This window comes from Girardinichthys multiradiatus, chromosome 13 (genome assembly GCF_021462225.1).
Source record: "Girardinichthys multiradiatus isolate DD_20200921_A chromosome 13, DD_fGirMul_XY1, whole genome shotgun sequence".
NCBI classification, from domain to species: Eukaryota; Metazoa; Chordata; class Actinopteri; order Cyprinodontiformes; family Goodeidae; genus Girardinichthys; species Girardinichthys multiradiatus.
Window position 1 is genome coordinate 40,075,686 of NC_061806.1, and position 18,772 is coordinate 40,094,457.

The 18,772-nt window shown below is 43.0% G+C and overlaps 2 protein-coding genes across 3 annotated transcripts in view; one reads left to right on the forward strand and one right to left on the reverse strand.

Annotated features, from left to right (window-relative positions):
• The window catches only part of med30 (mediator complex subunit 30), a 55,503-nt gene extending 48,836 nt beyond the window's left edge, over positions 1-6,667 (forward strand). Inside the window, exon 5 of the mRNA XM_047384465.1 lies at positions 6,101-6,667. Coding sequence (XP_047240421.1) covers positions 6,101-6,196 — 96 coding nt within the window. The 3' untranslated portion in view covers positions 6,197-6,667. The remainder of the gene's footprint in view (positions 1-6,100) is intronic.
• Positions 6,668-11,575: 4,908 nt separating this feature from the next.
• ext1b (exostosin glycosyltransferase 1b) overlaps positions 11,576-18,772 on the reverse strand; it is a 154,464-nt gene continuing 147,267 nt past the window's right edge. For both annotated transcript variants that reach the window (XM_047384463.1, XM_047384464.1), the window contains 2 exons: positions 18,078-18,249; positions 11,576-13,301 (listed from right to left, as the gene is read on the reverse strand). In XM_047384463.1, coding sequence (XP_047240419.1) covers positions 13,116-13,301; positions 18,078-18,249 — 358 coding nt within the window. In that variant the 3' untranslated portion in view covers positions 11,576-13,115. The remainder of the gene's footprint in view (positions 13,302-18,077; positions 18,250-18,772) is intronic.

Below are 18,772 nucleotides of genomic sequence, written 5' to 3' on the forward strand. Positions count from 1 at the left end.
TTTATTTTGGAGGAAAACAAATCCAAACGTGGAATAAAACCGTTGTCCAGTTATCTTTTATTCCTTGAGGTAGCAGTTTCTGTTTTATTTTGCTCAGTTGGTGAATTGAGAGTTTCCGAGCTCTGTATTGTGACCCAAATGTGGGCTTGCTGCATCACAAACCTTCAGTTTCTGTACCTGGGATGCTCCTGAGCTATCTGGTGCCTAGGGGATTTAGGTTTTGTCCTGTAAGCAAAGTCAAACTAATCCTGGATTTGGCCAGTTTGCTTTGTAACACACCGACCGGGTTTACTTTCTGCTTTCCTCAGTTTATAAGGCAGAGTTCACCCAGGTTCTCTCCTCTGTCCTCTCCGTAGTAGTTCAAACGCAGTTAGATACCATTCATTTACATGAACTCCTACTCTTACACAGAGAAATAATTTGTATTAGGTTCAGTGTGGACCAAATGCGTGCTGGTTTTTCTTCTTTGTTTGGGGCGTAGCATGTTTACATGGCTGCAGCTGTAGCGGTTGTTCTGTCCAGATGCAGAACCTGCAAACAGCTCTGAGCCGCTGTGATAAAACACTAATCAGAGCTGCTGTGGCAGAGCTTTCTTATACAGCATCTTTCACGTTTCTTTCATGTGATTTTTAAATGAACTCTTACTTAATCCTTTAAAGGCACCCCTTGTAAAGATGGGTGAAAAATGTTAAGGAATGTAATATTTTAACAAATCATTATTGTTTGCTGTGATATTGATACCTAAACAACCACCTTCTGCAAGCAGGACAGCACCTGGTGGTCTCCTGAACCATTTCACAACTTTAGATCATTAGGAGAGGTCATTCCTCTTTAATGAACCTCTCTAGGGCAGAGGTGGTCAGGTTCTGTCCTCAAGAGCTACTATCCTACAACTTTTAGATTTACCTGAATCAAATGGCTGAATCCCCTCATCAGCAACCAGTCATTCAGCTCTGCAGAGGCCTGGTAACAACTTGTTCATGTGATTCAGCTGTGTTGGATAGAGCTGCATCTACAAGTTGATGGATAGTAGCTCTAGGTCACCCAGAGTCCAAGGTCTTCTCTTTAACGCATTCCTCAGCTTTTCTAAGGAAGTCTGGGGTCATTGTGTTTATTCAACCATATGCTTCAATATGTAACCCTTAATGATGATCTATTTTCAGTTTTCTTCTTGAGGTCACCAGGTTCTTATTTAATATGTCCTGGTTATTGAAAGACTTCAGGATGCTGCGCATCTAACGCGGTCCCCGGGGTCTTTGGAAGAGAAACATGTCCCAGAACCTTACAGATCCTCCACCGTGCCTAATAGTGGGCATGAGGTGCTTTTCTACATATTCATCCGTGGTGTTTATTCCAAATCCTCTAATGTGTGTGTTGCTGAAAAGCTCAATCTAGGTATCATCTGAAAACAATGTGCAGTTCCAGTTAAAGTCCCAGTAGAGTTTGACAAACTCCACAGGTCACACTTGTGATGGTAGGACTGTAAAGGCTTTCTCTGGCTTTCCTCCCAAGCAACCAGTTGGCATGTGGAGAGCATCTAATGGATGTTAAGGAGGGCTGCAGATATGATTATACCGTGAGCTTTGGAGAGTTTTTATAAATATCTCTTGTCACCATCCTGCTGACTGTCAGACAGAAAGAAAGATAGATATTAATCTTCTTCAGTCCAGACGCCAGTGGCTGAAAATATGGACAAATATTTAGTCATATTTATACATATATTTTGCCTTGTAAAGCCAGTTTTAAGTTCCTCTACAGGGGTGACTCAGCCCAGGACTTTCCATTTAATTCTCAGCCAGTCCTTAGTGGGTTTACTGGTATTTCATGTTGCAGGGTCCAGTTCTGTTTTGATGGGGGATTCCATGTTGGTGAGCTGGCCAGGTCCTACTGCAGTAAGGCATCCCCAAACCATGACACTTAAAAAGGGTGGTAAACAAGCCTGTGTTAGCTCCAACCGCTAACGCCAGTGACGTCAGATGATTCCACACGACTCGTCGCCATCTCGAGTCGTTCCTCGCTGGCATTTTAGTAGTCATTACTAAATGTGAGCTAATTAAACACCGTTGGGTGTCATTAATCCAGAAAGGTTGTCGATTCCCATTCAAGATATTTCCGTAAATATTATTTTAGTAAATAAAGCCAGCTAATTAAACAGCATTGAGAGGTAATTATCCAGAAGGTTGGTTTTCATTTTAGCAAATCATTCTTTAAAATATTATTTTATTAAAATAATGTTTTGTCTGATCTTGCATTGTGGCCGCTAGTTTGAAGGCATACCAATTAGTGTTAAGTTAGTTCCAAGACTAACTTAACAATATTTGGTGGCTCCTCAAAATAATCCATGGTTCTCAAACATAAATAACATTGAATGGTAATGTTGCAACACTTTAAATGGTTTTTAACCGTTTGTATTGATTCCCTTGCTCCCTTATGGGTAAATAGTTAATACATTTTTTTATTCGTTCATTTTGCTTGGTAGTTTACTTGGATTGTTCTAGGATAGTAAAGAGTTTAATTGAAATATGTTTGACCTTGCGTTGACTTATTTTTGTTGATAAATTCTTGTATTTTAAGGAATTGTGGGAATTTATTCCATGTGTGCAGAGATTTGCTGTTCAGTAATGTCAGAGCTTGATTCACCCTTTTTTCCCGCCATGTTGGGCTGGTATTCACAGGACACTTCATAGACTGAATTATTATTTAATTAAATATTAATATAAGCATAATAATAATTACAACATTTTGAAAAACTCCGGTCCAAATATGACAGCTTCTTTTTTTTGTTATGTTTTTTTTTATTTTGTGGCATTAGTCGACAGTAAGCAGACAGGAAATGGTGGAAAGACTGTGGAAGGTTGTGCAGAAAAAGTTGCTGGGACCGGGATTCGATCCCATGATAGTCTGCGTCGAGGACTAAGGCCTCCGTACATGGGTCGCACACTTAAACACCTACCCCTCCCTGCAGTCTGACTGGTTGGATTCATCAGAGTTTATGGATAAATGAAGCTGAGTATCATCTAAAGGCCTCAGCTCTTTAAATCTTAGCTTGTTGTTCACATTGAGGAGCACATCACACTAAATGTCTGATGTTTAGAAAGGCTAATCTCTTCAAAAGGCTGAGTGCTGATGTTCTAGTCATGTTTGTGATGTTAGCCATCTTGAGTAGGAACAAATGTGGGGTCTCCTCATTTTGTCCTCACCAGAAACTGCATGTTATTACTTTTACAGGAAAAAGTACTTCCGTTTTTGTTAGCATAACTTAAATTACTCTATGCTGTTAAAATCTACTCCTTTTGTCTAAATATGTTAGGAAAACTCATAGGCTGCCGTAGAGTGTTCTGATTTTTTCACAACTGTATATTATTGGCATGCAGAGCATGCGGCCCGACAAATACTGCATCCAATTACTATTTTAGGATTGTGATTGTTGGTATGTTTTTGAGCTTCATAGCTGCAGCTGTAGGTAGGGTTCTGTTAACTGCACTGTTGCATCACTGGTGCTTTTGCCAACATCATATATATAGCGGACTGTGGAGATCACGGACTAAAAGAAAAATAAATAGTCTCAGTTATGGACAAGTATTTTGTATTTCACCTCTTTGCACCATGACCTTTGCACAGTGCTGTTCATATTTGCAGCAGTTCAGACTTCAATGCATCAGTCGGAGCCAAATAAAATGTGAATAGGTCTCACATAGACGTACACAGCAGTGCATGCATGCAGATCCTGGAGTACATGCATACCTCCACACATGACTGCACCTGACTCTAAGCGTGCCAGTCACCGCTTGGATTGCAGCTCGGGTCACTGTGCCGCTTTGCTCTCTCCTCCTCCTCCTCTTCCTGCAGCCTGCTGGAGTCTGCGGGCGGTTTTACTGTGTGAAGCAGGTTAGCCAGTCTTCCAGTCTGCTGGCAGCCCTCAGAGACTCCAGCTTAGACGATACATCCAGCCTGCTTTCAGGAGTTGTTGACTGGTCACTCCGCATGTCTGAGCAGGGCTGCTGCAGACTGGAAATGCATCTAAATAGCACAGAATACAGACAGCTAATGGCTCCTTTCCCTCTGCTGCTTTGCTCTCTGTTGTGAGGCATTCTTCAGAATATCACATTATAGGTGTGAAGGATTAGAGGTGCACTAATTATGAGGTTATGAATGAATATTACATTTCCCTGAGGTTTCAGAATCATTTCTGGGATAATAGCAGCCTTGTTATTTATATATCAAGATATGCCATGGAGCCATTTATTATGAAAAATCAGCAGTTTCTTGCCTGCTTTTAGAGAAAGCATTAAGGATATTGAATCTAAGGATAAGATGATGCTGCTTGTTAAACACTCTAGGATTGAAGTAAAACTGCTCCAATTATAACTACAATAGTATTCTTTGTTTACATACTTATTGGAAATACAAAGAGGCATTATCTCATTAATAGAGAGAAAATGGTTATTTCAGGTCTCACTTGTTGGAGTAATGAGGCAAATCCTATAAAATACACAGTTGCAGCTATGCAGAAAGGCGCTCAGAATCAAAGCGAACATCTCTGAGATTGAAGAGAGCACAGAAGCTTGGGAAGCGTTTAGAAATCCTCCCTGAGGAAGAGACTGGAGGGTTTCCAAATGTTCCACTCTGGAATATCTTCAAGGACAATCAGCTAAACAGCTGATATTAAGAGAGGTGTGTGAAATTGATCGCTCAAGGTGTTATCTGCGCCGTAGAAATGGCTGGTAATTAGTCATGGCTAAAGGAGTGTTACTGAGAGCGAGATGGATTTAATCTTAATAGATTTCACTGCACTGCAGATACAGGAGCTCCTGCGTGAGACTGCTCCTCTCCTCCTCCTCTCCCTCTCTGGATTTCAGTTTCTCTCTGATGTACCCCTGCTGCTAAATTTGCCCAAACCTTCCAAACGTAGCTGTTTCGAGGTATTTCTTTTTTTTAATGCGGCCCACGCTTGGCCGTGGTGCTTGATTTTATTCTTCAGAGTCTCCATCTGCAGCAGCAGTGAATCAGAATCAGCTTTATTGCCAAGTTCGTGCATACAAACAAGGAATTTGACTCCGGTACATCCGGTGAAGGACCCATTATTAGTTTATGCATAAAGGCTTTGGCCTCCACAGCAGCTGTTGACTCCGAGATCTTGGTAAAGCATTCAGAGACAATCAGGGGACAAAGCCCTGACTGACTGGGAGGTATGCTTGCTTACTTGCTCCTCTCTGTTCTCCTGAAGGAGGCCAGACGTTTGTTTAGCTACAGCAATTAGCTGAGGCGTCGATTGACAAACTCAACGTATGTGTTTTTCAGTAATTATGTGGAAATGTGGTTTTTGTTCTGAATATCTGAAGCTGAAGGTGGATTTTATTTATTTTATTTATTTACAGCCAGGATTCTTCTAGATTTTTATTAACTCCAAAGAATCTGAATTTATGGTTGGAGGAATGGTTGGGCTGTTGGATGGTTGGAGGGATGGTTGGGCTATAGGAGGGATGGAGATGTTAGGAGACAGATGCTTGAGTAGAATGGAGACGAACAGGTGAAGAGATGGATGAACACACCAGCATGGATGCATGGGTAGATGGATCTGCAGATGGATACATGGGTGGGCAGATAGATGGATACATGGGTGGGCAGATTGAGGGTGGACTATTGCTTGGACAAACAAACGGTTGGGTGGACAGATATTCTGTTTTCCATATTTGTCCAAACCAAGAAGGTCCTCCAATCAGATTCTAGACGGCATAATGAACCCTGAGTTACTGTTTCAGGTTTTCTGAAACAACTTCACTTATTTTGGATTTTCAAACAGGGTTCAGATTTTTAAAGCACAACCTTTGACCTAAACAGATAACATTTCTTTTTTTTTTTTTTTTAAGATATTTTTTCAGCACTTGTGGCCTTTTGACAGTAGGTAGACAGGAAAGGGGGTAGAGAGAAGGGGAGACATTCGGTAAATGTCGCCGGGTCCGAGAACCCGGGACAGCCACATCGAGGACTGTAGCCTCTGTACATGGTCGCGGGCTAAACCCCTACACCATCAGCGCCGCGCCCAACAGGTAACATTTCTCAACCAATGCTCTCATCTGTTGTGATGTTCTTCCTGCAGAAGCTGAAGCAGAAGAACCAGCAGCTGAAGCAGATCATGGACCAACTCCGAAACCTCATCTGGGAGATCAACTCCATGCTGGCCGTTCGCAGCTGAGCCACACACACGTCCACCATCTGTAAGGACGAGGGACGGGGACGTGCAGGTTGCTAAGTGGACAGAGACCGACCGCACTTTACATGAGAAACTGGAACTTTGGCAAAATCGGCTTGCTTCCAGATGAAGGTTGGAAACCACAGAAGAAGAACGAGGGGAGACAGAAGAGGACAGAGTGTTGGATGGCAGAAACAGTTCTGTATTCAAATCAGCATTATTAAACCTTAAGGTCTAATATGTTTTATGTATCTGTAGCTAAATGAAGAAATTATAGACACATGATATATTTCATCAGACTATACCTCAAACAGACTGAATTTTAAACAAATTGGACTTTAATAGTTGTTCAAAGTGCAACACTGTGGTAAAAATGTATTTACAGCTAATAATATCATCCTTGCTCCACCCTTACAACATCTTGTCAAATGTTCCGCTGAACTATAAATCTTCTCGAGATCTCAGAGAAAAGAAGCCGGTGTTGTTTCATGTTTTGTTAGAAATCATTCTGTAAACCAGACCAGGACTCAACAACACACAGAGGAGGGATCTATGAGCATCATAAGAGGCTTATTATCAGAACCGGAGCCAGAAAAGCCCTTGTGGGTAAGTCTTTCATTTGAATCATAGTGGTAATTTTAAGAAAACAGGATCATAGTTTTATGCAGAGAAAAAGATTTTAATATTGTTTACCAATCAACTCTTTGCAGCAGGATTTAATTTCTGATGAGCCAGCCCTCTTGGCTGCTTCTCTGATTAATGCTTTCCCTGCCTGACCTGTCAGCTTAGATGGACGACTGTGTGCTGGTAGGTTTGCAGGGTTTTAGAGTAAAAGGTGCTGAGTACATATGCACAAAGCCTGGTTTAGGTTTTTTAACCCAAAACCTTAATAACTACACACTACGTTTTGTTAGCCTATCCCAAAAAATCTAAATGAAAAGTTCTGCCAGTATAAATACTTTTGCAAGGCGCTGTTTACTGAACAACATTCCTCGGTAGATGGTTTGGTAGGAGTAAGAGGAAGTTGCTGGACCAGTTTGGCTCCTTGGATGGAAAACATAAACAAATGATGAATGGTTGAAGACTTTTGCACAGATTTGATGCACTAAAGATTATTTTTTTTAATTGACATTAATGCAAACTTCTGCTTACAGTTTAAACTTGAAATACGGCTGTTTATCTGGTCTAAAACACTGCTGTGATGAAAACGTAAATCACTGAACTAATTGAAATTCTTCAATCAAGCTTCGCTATTTCCAGAAGATTACGAAGCTGCATGAGGAATCCGTTTCTGAGCTGCACTTTCCCTGCTGCAGTGAACCTGCAGAGAGCACCAGCTATTTTAATTTGAATTTCCAACGAGCCCCATCAAAGGAATTCCTAATTTAAAAAGGCTGCACTCATTAATAAACATCTCTACTTCTCATGTCTCCACCTGAAAGTCACCTGCTGGCAGCTTCTACCAGGTCAGTACGTTCCCACTGATATTTCTTTTTTATTAAGATGGAAAAAGCTTTCTATACAGCTGAAATATGTCAAATCTTCAATTTAAATTGCTTTTTTGTTGTCCAAAGCTTGATCTAGGTTCTGTTCTGATCATGTGGAGCTTTCAGTCTCTGTTGGAGTTCTGTTTTTCTCTGAGTTTCTTTTATAGATCTGAAGAGCAAGACGTCGGATTACAGGACAGATGAGAGGAGCTCATTGGAAACATGAAACGTGAGCCTAAATCTCTGCACATGTGCCGTCACACGGCTCCACTCGCATGACGCAGATCTGCAGGGAGCATCGCTGGGTTCTGTTCAATAATTCACAGCCAAGGGGAGGGGTCATATCTGAGCCGGGTTACAGAGCTATGGTCCACAGGGAGACGCAGAAGGGACAGCTGCTGTGTTAGAGCCGTGCAGGGGAAAAATCAATGTTCTGAGCGGTGACTAATAAAGCCGTCCTCAGCGGTCTAACTTAGAGGTGGTTATTATATCTCAGAGGGCAACGTTGCACTGAAGGACTATTATTACTGTACAAATAGAGTGCTTTCGTGCAGCTGAGCCACAGGTCCGTACCTGAGTGCTTGTTCATGCAAACGCTCGTCGCAAGTAAAAGGTGGGAGAGAAAATAAAGCATTTATTGAGCTGGGATGTTTGCAGAAAAGAAGCAGAGACTCGTTCAGTTCTTCTGTCAGCAGCCTCCCATCAAGATTAATCCTCTGAATATCTGTTTATATGACTTCTTTCAGTAGTGGTTGCAGATTAAAGATGTGTTCAATAACATGGTCAAGAATTAGCAGGAGCTCATTGATTTAATATTTGTGCCCAATTGTTACGCACAAAACAGGTAAATTCAGAATATTAGCAAAAAGCTAATTTATTTCACTAATTCAGTTCAAGAAGTGCAACTTGTGTAGCTTCAGTAAACACAGAGTGAAATATATCAAGTGGGTTTCTGGTAATTGTGATGGTTGTCCTTACAGCCAATGAAAGCTAGCATATTACATTGGAGAATGGAAAGTATGGCCATGTTCTGTGCAATAAATGCACTTGATGCTTGGACAAGGTTCCTTTTGCTTTATGACTGCATCGATGCGGTGCAGAGGAGACCAGTCTGTAGCCCCGCTGAGGTGTACTGCAAACCCAGGTTTCTCTAATAACGGCATTGAGCTCCCCTGAACTGATGTCTATTGGCTGACCTAAACGCCATAGTTTCTCTGTAGGGTTTAGCCCTGTGTGCTGATGGTACCATGTCCTGCTGGAAATTGAAATCTGTATCTCCATAATGCTTGTCAGCGGAAGGAAGTATGACGTACTCTAAAATATCCTGCTAGATGTCGGCGTACACTGGACTTCAAGCATCGTCTCTGGTTCATGGCTAGCTTAACAAAATGGACATGACTGTTGATGACACAAACCATGTCCTGGATACATCTGTCTGCAGCACACATCTTGTGAATCTCGCTCTTCTTGAATACGCTTTGCTTGATGGTCCTCACAAACATGCTGCCACCATACTTTTTCCTTCCACTAAACTTTTCAATAGGTTTGGTTTGACGAGGTGCACAATGAAGAGGTTTTCTTGGACACAACATTATAGGGACATGTGAAATTACGTACTGAAGGGCAGAAGAAAGGAAGAACCGATGAAATGGAAGACATTAGGCAAGTTAATGAATGAAACAAAGAACGGAAGGATAAAGAAACAAGGTAAAAAGAAAATGAAGGTGATTTGACACAAAGTCGGCTTTTCTGAAGTACATAAGGGTACAACGTTTAGAGAAATGAATGTTTTTCCATTTGCATTCCGAAACAAACTGCACAGACACTCAAATATAATCAAATATGAGTTTATTTTTTTATATAAATCATTCTTACAAAATTGTCATTTATCTATTTAATTTGTGGCCTCTATAAAAGTCTTCTCTTAATTACAGGGTAGGAGGGAGGAAAGGCATCAGGACAGCCCGGCTTCCCAGAGTCCCTCACAAATCAACGGGAATCATCACATAAGCAGTCCAACAAACGGGAAGCTGTCGTCACCACGGTAACAGTGTCCAAAAACATAGGATATGTTTGGGTTAGTGGAAATGATGCCGGTTATGTTCCGAGCAGAACTCAGTTGTTGATAAAAGGCACAAATTAGGAACAGACTCATGGTCCCCCTCTAAACACTCGGCCCGGTACGTTCTGGGTCCCCCTCTAAACACTCGGCCCGGGACGTTCTGGGTCCCCCTCTAAACACGGCCCGGGACGTTCTGGGTCCCCCTCTAAACACTCGGCCCGGTACATTCTGGGTCCACCATGAAATTAAAACCGAAGCGTCTCTTTCCCTCAGTTTGCTCCATCACACTCACCCTCTGGTCTGGGAACAGAAAGTTTCTGTCGGTGTGAAAAAGCTCGTTTAAACAGAACGGCATCGCAGCCTCAGAGCCATTACTGTAATGCACGAGGGGAGGATGAAATAGTTTCCATCTGGTTCGGAGGAGGGACCCAGCTGCCTAAGTCTTCACTGGGACGTTATAATTTGACTCCCGTGGAGAGCCGAGATGGTGCGGCCCGATTCAATTCTAGATCAGTGGCGTGTGCGATGTTTTTGGGAGATTAAAACTGTCCCGGTTCTGTATTAGGAATACATTAGAGTGTGATGGATGTTTCCCTGGGAAAACCGATGCAGAGGGAGACGGCATATGAGCCGTGTATCGGCATCTGTGTGGACTGATTTGCACAGCAAGGAGAGAATAAGCCGAATAAATATCACCAACTCCCCTCAGAGCGGCAGGATTAATGTTCTCAGATTGTGTACAGTGCATTGGAAAGTATTCACACCCCTTTTTCCCACAAAATTTAATATATTTTATTGGGATTTGATGATAGACCAACACAAAGTAGTCCATAAGAGTGAAATGAAAGAAAATGAATTATGTTTCCAATTTATTCTTAAAATACAAATCTGGAAAGTGTGGCATGCATGTGAATTAAGCCCCTTTAAGTCTAATACCCCTAAATAAAGCAGCCGATTGCCTTCAGTCGTCACCTAATTAGTAAATAGTTCTCCTGTGCTTTGATTTAATTGAAATGCAGATGTTCTGTGAATGTATTAGAGAGCATGAGTGAATGAACTGCATCATGAACACCAAGGAGCACAGCAGAAAGGTCAGGGATGAAGATGTGGAGAAGTTTAAAGCAGGTTAGAAAACAACATGAACCACCTGCATTCATTCCTGTACGTGCTCCACAAGAACAGACTTGATTTATCTCCCAGCTGTTTTTCTTCTTGATGCTTATTTTGGGCAGAACATTTTTCTTGTGTGATCTATGTCTTCTTGTCTTATTAAGTATAATGTCCAAGCAAGAACCAACTTTGTTGTATAGGAGCTGCAGAGATCCACCAATCTGACCTTAATGTGGCAAAAACAAACCTATAAGGAGTCCCGTTTGCTACAAGACGTATAGGTGACACAGCAAACACGTGGAAGAATAATCTCTGCTCAGATGAGACCACAATTTGGTGCCTACAAAGTGCACATCTCTATTGTAAAGCATGGTGGTGGCAGCATAAGGCTACTTTGGTTCAGCATTGACAGGGAAGCTGGACAGAAAGTGGCGTTTCAAGATGTGCAAATTTGGTAGAAATATACTGGTGTTTTTGGAAAGTATTGACTCGGAGGATGAATACAAAAAATGCATGCCGCACTTTTCAGACTTGAGCTTCTCTTTGCAATTATATGTCACTTTGTGTTGGTCACATAAAATGAATCAAAGCTTGTGGTTACAACTGACCAAATGGTAAAAGGTTCAAGGTACAGCACTAAGGGGTGAATTTATCTTGATGCCGATCCGGACGTATCGGATTAACTCGGGACCAGATGGGGCCTAAATCAGGAGCACGTTGATCCCAGATTCACATCGTCTTTATTGGCTGAACACTCTACATTAAACGGATGATAAAACAAGTGAAAAGTCTCAGAATGTAAAACATAATATGAAGTGACAGAGGAAACAGTGAGAACCCTGCTGGGTTTGATATGCTGAGACATGTTAGAAGGCTTGAAGTTTTGAACATTTTGCATCGACTAAATAAAAAAATAAAAGCCCGGCTAAATGTGAGACAGATTAGTGAATTAAAAAAAGCTGAGAAAACTATGACTGAAAGGCCACTAAAAGCATGCGGCTGTTATTCAAGTGTCTGACTGCAGTTTTCTCTTACAGCCAATCAGATCTGCTGATTGGTCAAGCTGCAACAGGAAGGTGAAAGTCACGTTCATAGGTCGCCGTTTCCCCCCCAAACAAGACGCTTCATCACGGGCTCGGAACAATAACAGTTCCCTAAATGAAATGCTTAATTGAGGCCTGACAAATGGAGGGGAAAACCGTTTTGTCGATTTAATGGCTCTGAGGTCCTCTGATATGTCAAGGAGAACAAAATAAAAAGAAAAATGGCAGCAACGCGTAAAAACAAGATCGTTTAGGTAACGTGATGTGCAGTAAACAACGACGAAGGCAGACTTAGAGGTCAGAATGGCACTGAACAAGCACTGCTAAAAAAGAAACGGTGGTGGTCACCAAAAGACCTGCAGAGGACTGCATTTTTACTCCATTAGGATAGTGTTCAGGGACCATGCAGAAAGAAAGAAAGGTTTGAGTTTGAACACACCGTTCTGCTCCGTTCCATCCAGAAACGTTCTCTGCTTTAAGCTTATAGTTGGATGAGCCAACCTTTCACGGCTCTTGACGCACGCAAAGACCCGAACGAGCAGAAAATGTGAAAAGCTGAGGACTGCAGCGCGAACGGGAGGAAAATGGGTCATGAAACGAGACATCCTCCTAACCTACCTCAGAGATAAAAGGCTGTTAGGAAACAACATGAAGGAATGAGCCGAGGATCGGACAGATGGATACGTGTCAGTCACTGAAAATGAAAACATAACGCTTGGTGCTAACAGCCTTATCAGTCCTATGTCCAGTTCCAGGTCCTGATTCAGATGAGGGAGAAACAAGCGGTGGTTAGCCATCAAACACCTTCCCCTCTTCTACCATCCTGCACATGTGCAGGGAAAGCTGGAAAGTCTCCCTTCGATGCAGTGATCCTTACCTTGTACAAAAAAATATTCTATCCAACAGTTTTTGTCGTCAGTAGTGCGCGTCGTGTGTTTGCACGTTTGTGAAACATACAGTACTGTTTGGCTTGTCTCTCACTTTGTCTCTGTTTGCATTGTTTTAATTTCCATCTGCTTGTTTCCTTTTGATTCCCACAGGGATCAGGTCCAGGGAGCAGCAGCAGCGCTGTGGTCATTGGCAATGTGCTGAGTGGAAGACAGAGCAACGTCTCTCCCTGTCCATCCTGCCGTCGTCCAACTTTTCCTCCGACTCTCCGTGGAGTCTCTATCGCGCGCCTCCCCCTGCGTGGAGTCTCCCCCGAGGGGGCGGCGGTCCTGTCAGAGCCTCTCGATGTCCCTATATTTTTTGCGGAGGATGGAGACCTGATCCTTGAAAAGCACAGGGTCCAGTCTCATCTGGGAGTGGACAAGCGGCATGGCGCCAAACCAGCTGGCGAACTTGTTCATGCAGGTCTGCCGCTGGGCGAAATGGTCCGGGTCGGCCCAGCGGGACGCCCTCGAAGACTGGTGGAGGAAAAGGAGAAAATCTTTTAGTACATTTTAATCACATTTGTTTATAGTAAACAGGAGCAAAACCCCAGAGATCTGATTAGTATCTCAGTGAGTTGCCCTCCATCCAATACATCATTCATCCACCTGCTCATCATTCATCCACCTGCTCATCATTCATCCACCTGCTCATCATTCATCCACCTGCTCATCATTCATCCACCTGCTCATCATACATCCACCTGCTCATCATTCATCCACCTGCTCATCATTCATCCACCTGCTCATCATACATCCACCTGCTCATCATTCATCCACCTGCTCATCATTCATCCACCTGCTCATCATTCATCCACCTGCTCATCATTCATCCACCTGCTCATCATTCATCCACCTGCTCATCATACATCCACCTGCTCATCATTCATCCACCTGCTCATCATTCATCCACCTGCTCATCATTCATCCACCTGCTCATCATTCATCCAGCTGCTCATCATACATTCACCTTCTCATCATACATCCACCTGCTCATCATTCATCCACCTGCTCATCATACATCCACCTGCTCATCATTCATCCACCTGCTCATCATTCATCCACCTGCTCATCATTCATCCACCTGCTCATCATTCATCCACCTGCTCATCATTCATCCACCTGCTCATCATACATCCACCTGCTCATCATTCATCCACCTGCTCATCATTCATCCACCTGCTCATCATTCATCCACCTGCTCATCATTCATCCACCTGCTCATCATTCATCCACCTGCTCATCATACATCCACCTGCTCATCATTCATCCACCTGCTCATCATTCATCCACCTGCTCATCATTCATCCACCTGCTCATCATTCATCCAGCTGCTCATCATACATTCACCTACTCATCATACATTCACCTTCTCATCATACATCCACCTGCTCATCATACATTCACCTGCTCATCGTTCATCCACCTGCTCATCATACATTCACCTACTCATCATACATTCACCTACTCATCATACATTCACCTACTCATCATACATCCACCTGCTCATCATACATTCACCTGCTCATCGTTCATCCACCTGCTCATCATACATCCACCTGCTCATCATACATTCACCTACTCATCATACATTCACCTACTCATCATACATTCACCTGCTCATCGTTCATCCACCTGCTCATCATACATCCACCTGCTCATCATTCATCCACCTGCTCATCATTCATCCACCTGCTCATCATTCATCCACCTGCTCATCATTCATCCAGCTGCTCATCATTCATCCACCTGCTCATCATACATCCACCTACTCATCATACATTCACCTGCTCATCATTCATCCACCTGCTCATCATTCATCCACCTGCTCATCATACATTCACCTACTCATCATTCATCCACCTGCTCATCGTTCATCCACCTGCTCATCATACATCCACCTGCTCATCATACATCCACCTGCTCATCATTCATCCACCTGCTCATCGTTCATCCACCTACTCATCATTCATCCACCTGCTCATCATTCATCCACCTGCTCATCATTCATCCACCTGCTCATCATACATCCACCTACTCATCATACATTCACCTGCTCATCATTCATCCACCTACTCATCATTCATCCACCTGCTCATCATTCATCCACCTGCTCATCATACATTCACCTGCTCATCATTCATCCACCTACTCATCATTCATCCACCTGCTCATCATTCATCCACCTGCTCATCATTCATCCACCTGCTCATCATACATTCACCTGCTCATCATTCATCCACCTGCTCATCATTCATCCACCTGCTCATCATTCATCCACCTGCTCATCATTCATCCACCTGCTCATCATACATTCACCTGCTCATCATTCATCCACCTGCTCATCATTCATCCACCTGCTCATCATTCATCCACCTGCTCATCATACATTCACCTGCTCATCATACATTCACCTGCTCATCATTCATCCACCTGCTCATCATACATCCACCTGCTCATCATTCATCCACCTGCTCATCGTTCATCCACCTACTCATCATTCATCCACCTGCTCATCATTCATCCACCTGCTCATCATTCATCCACCTGCTCATCATACATTCACCTGCTCATCATTCATCCACCTGCTCATCATACATCCACCTGCTCATCATTCATCCACCTGCTCATCGTTCATCCACCTACTCATCATTCATCCACCTGCTCATCATTCATCCACCTGCTCATCATTCATCCACCTGCTCATCATACATCCACCTACTCATCATACATTCACCTGCTCATCATTCATCCACCTACTCATCATTCATCCACCTGCTCATCATTCATCCACCTGCTCATCATACATTCACCTGCTCATCATTCATCCACCTGCTCATCATTCATCCACCTGCTCATCATTCATCCACCTGCTCATCATACATTCACCTGCTCATCATTCATCCACCTGCTCATCATTCATCCACCTGCTCATCATTCATCCACCTGCTCATCATTCATCCACCTGCTCATCATACATTCACCTGCTCATCATTCATCCACCTGCTCATCATTCATCCACCTGCTCATCATTCATCCACCTGCTCATCATTCATCCAGCTGCTCATCATTCATCCACCTGCTCATCATACATCCACCTACTCATCATACATTCACCTACTCATCATACATTCACCTGCTCATCATTCATCCACCTGCTCATCGTTCATCCACCTGCTCATCATACATCCACCTACTCATCATTCATCCACCTGCTCATCGTTCATCCACCTGCTCATCGTTCATCCACCTGCTCATCATACATCCACCTACTCATCATACATCCACCTGCTCATCGTTCATCCACCTGCTCATCATACATCCACCTACTCATCATTCATCCACCTGCTCATCATTCATCCACCTGCTCATCATACATCCACCTACTCATCATACATTCACCTGCTCATCATTCATCCACCTGCTCATCATACATTCACCTGCTCATCATTCATCCACCTGCTCATCATACATTCACCTGCTCATCATTCATCCACCTGCTCATCATACATTCACCTGCTCATCATACATCCACCTACTCATCATACATCCTCCTACTCATCATACATTCACCTGCTCATCATTCATCCACCTGCTCATCATACATTCACCTGCTCATCATTCATCCACCTGCTCATCATACATTCACCTGCTCATCATACATCCACCTACTCATCATTCATCCACCTGCTCATCATACATTCACCTGCTCATCATTCATCCACCTGCTCATCATACATCCACCTACTCATCATACATTCACCTACTCATCATACATTCACCTACTCATCATACATCCACCTGCTCATCATTCATCCACCTGCTCATCATTCATCCACCTACTCATCATACATTCACCTGCTCATCGCTTCATCATTAAAGCCTGAACAAAGAATTTCAACCAGCTTAAAAAGACAGAAACCATCAATTGTGGTCCCAAAATGCCAGGTTCAAGATCACAGAGTGTGAGAGGAACCTGGGTGTGTTTCTTGGCTCAACATTTTGACAACCACATTAAGTTCGTTACTAAATCAGCGTGCTATTGTCTTAAAAACACTGCCAAATCAAAGGGTTTCCTGTCAGAACTGGTGCTTTCATTTATTTTCAGTATTTTTGGGCTGGACCTGATCCGCGGGCTGCTGCAGAGTCCTGACCACCAACCAACTTAAATCACTGCATTGTAGCTCATCGTTTGTCAAAGAACTGATTTAAAAAAATTCTGCTATTGGTCCATAAAGCACTAAATGGTTTATATGATTGAGTTTCTTGTCAAATATGGACCATACAGAGCCCTGCCTACTCAGGACCAGACCCAAACAAGGGGAGGCAGCATTTAGTTTCTATGCTCCTCCGTTCTGGAACAAACTCCCTGGAAACCTGAGAAGTACAGAAACTATAAGGACTGAAAGCATTTATTTACAGCAGCTTTTGATCAAAAAATCTGACTAATAAAGTGTTTGAAACATTGGTTTCTTTTATGCCTTTAACATATTTTGCTTCAGTCTTTCCTTTGACATCCAGGAAAGCGCTCTGGATCACCTTGTTTATAATGGTGCTATCTAAATGAACTGGCCTCACCTGTTCTTTGTAGATTATTTTGCCATAAAGTCACAGAGAAACCTTTGAGTCTGAAATGTTCAAATGAAAAATGTGTGGGAACGCTGCCAGGACCATAAATACACGGCTACAATTAAACAACTGAATATTGAATAAACAGCTATTAAAGCTAATGGCCTTTAATGGTTTAGATCTACTCTTGAATCATTTTATCCATGATGATCTCTGATTTTTAGTACTGAAAGCCGTTGGGCTCCACTGTTTTATTTCTTTGGCACGAAGAACCTGTAATATTTCTCCGTCTGATTCAGTCTTCAGCCACAAAGGAACAACTAACAATAAAACGTCTCCATAAATCAGCTGCTGCTGCTGCTTCTCGTATTCTAGTTTTGGGAATCTGGAACTAACTTCCTTTGTTTCTGTGTTTTTCGTCCTTTTCCCCCATGGGCCCAACTGAAGTGTTTTAGCAGAATAAATCATGCTGTTCTGAAGCAGGGAGAGCTGGCTTCAGCTCAAAGGAAACACTGGCTACAGGATGAGTCACGGCTCAGAAAGAGGAAGAACGAATTCAAGGAGGATTAAATAATAACTCTGTTCCTGATCCAACGCTGAGAAACTGTTACAAGCTTCATGATTTACTGCAGTAATAATGTTCTGCTTTGTGGTTGGACTGTTGGACCAGTCCATTCCTCTCACCTGTCCCATCATGGTCTCCTTGTACTGCTTCTTCTGTGTGATCTTAATGGGCGGCAGCTTGGTGACGGCAGAGACCAGGAAGTTCATCAGGATGTCCTCACAGTTGGCCAGCTGGTCCACCATGTTCTTCAGGCTGGTGGGCAAGTAGTGGGTGTATAGGTAGTGATAGTACCTGCAAAGACAGGACCTGGGTTAGGAATATGGTTTTAAACTCCTACTACTAACTAAACACACCAGGATTACTGCCCATTCTCCACGACGGACGTCTGGGATTTCATTCAGGAACTACACCTTTGTGCTTCCTTTACTTAACTGCCTGCGCCAGGTGGGGCAAAACCTCTCTGGTGGTGTTGATGGATGCATTTGTTTCAGATTTAAGCTCAGAGTTGGAGTATTATTGCTTCTGTTCTAGGTGGGATCAGGTGAATGAACATGTGGGCTGATGGATGGAGGACAGATAGAGGTGGGAAGACCGATTTAAAGATGGGGAGTGAGGGGTGGGTGGAGAGATTGTTAATGGGATACAGAATAAAATCTGGAAATACAAGACGGCCTGGGAAGCCAGATGAGTGACTTATTAGAAGTGATTTAAGCGCTGGGCTGAGATGATTGGCTGACTTCAGCCTAATGCGCCGTTCTCATCAGCAGACTGAAGTCATATTAAAGCTGACGGGACTTCAGCTGAGCTTCATGTA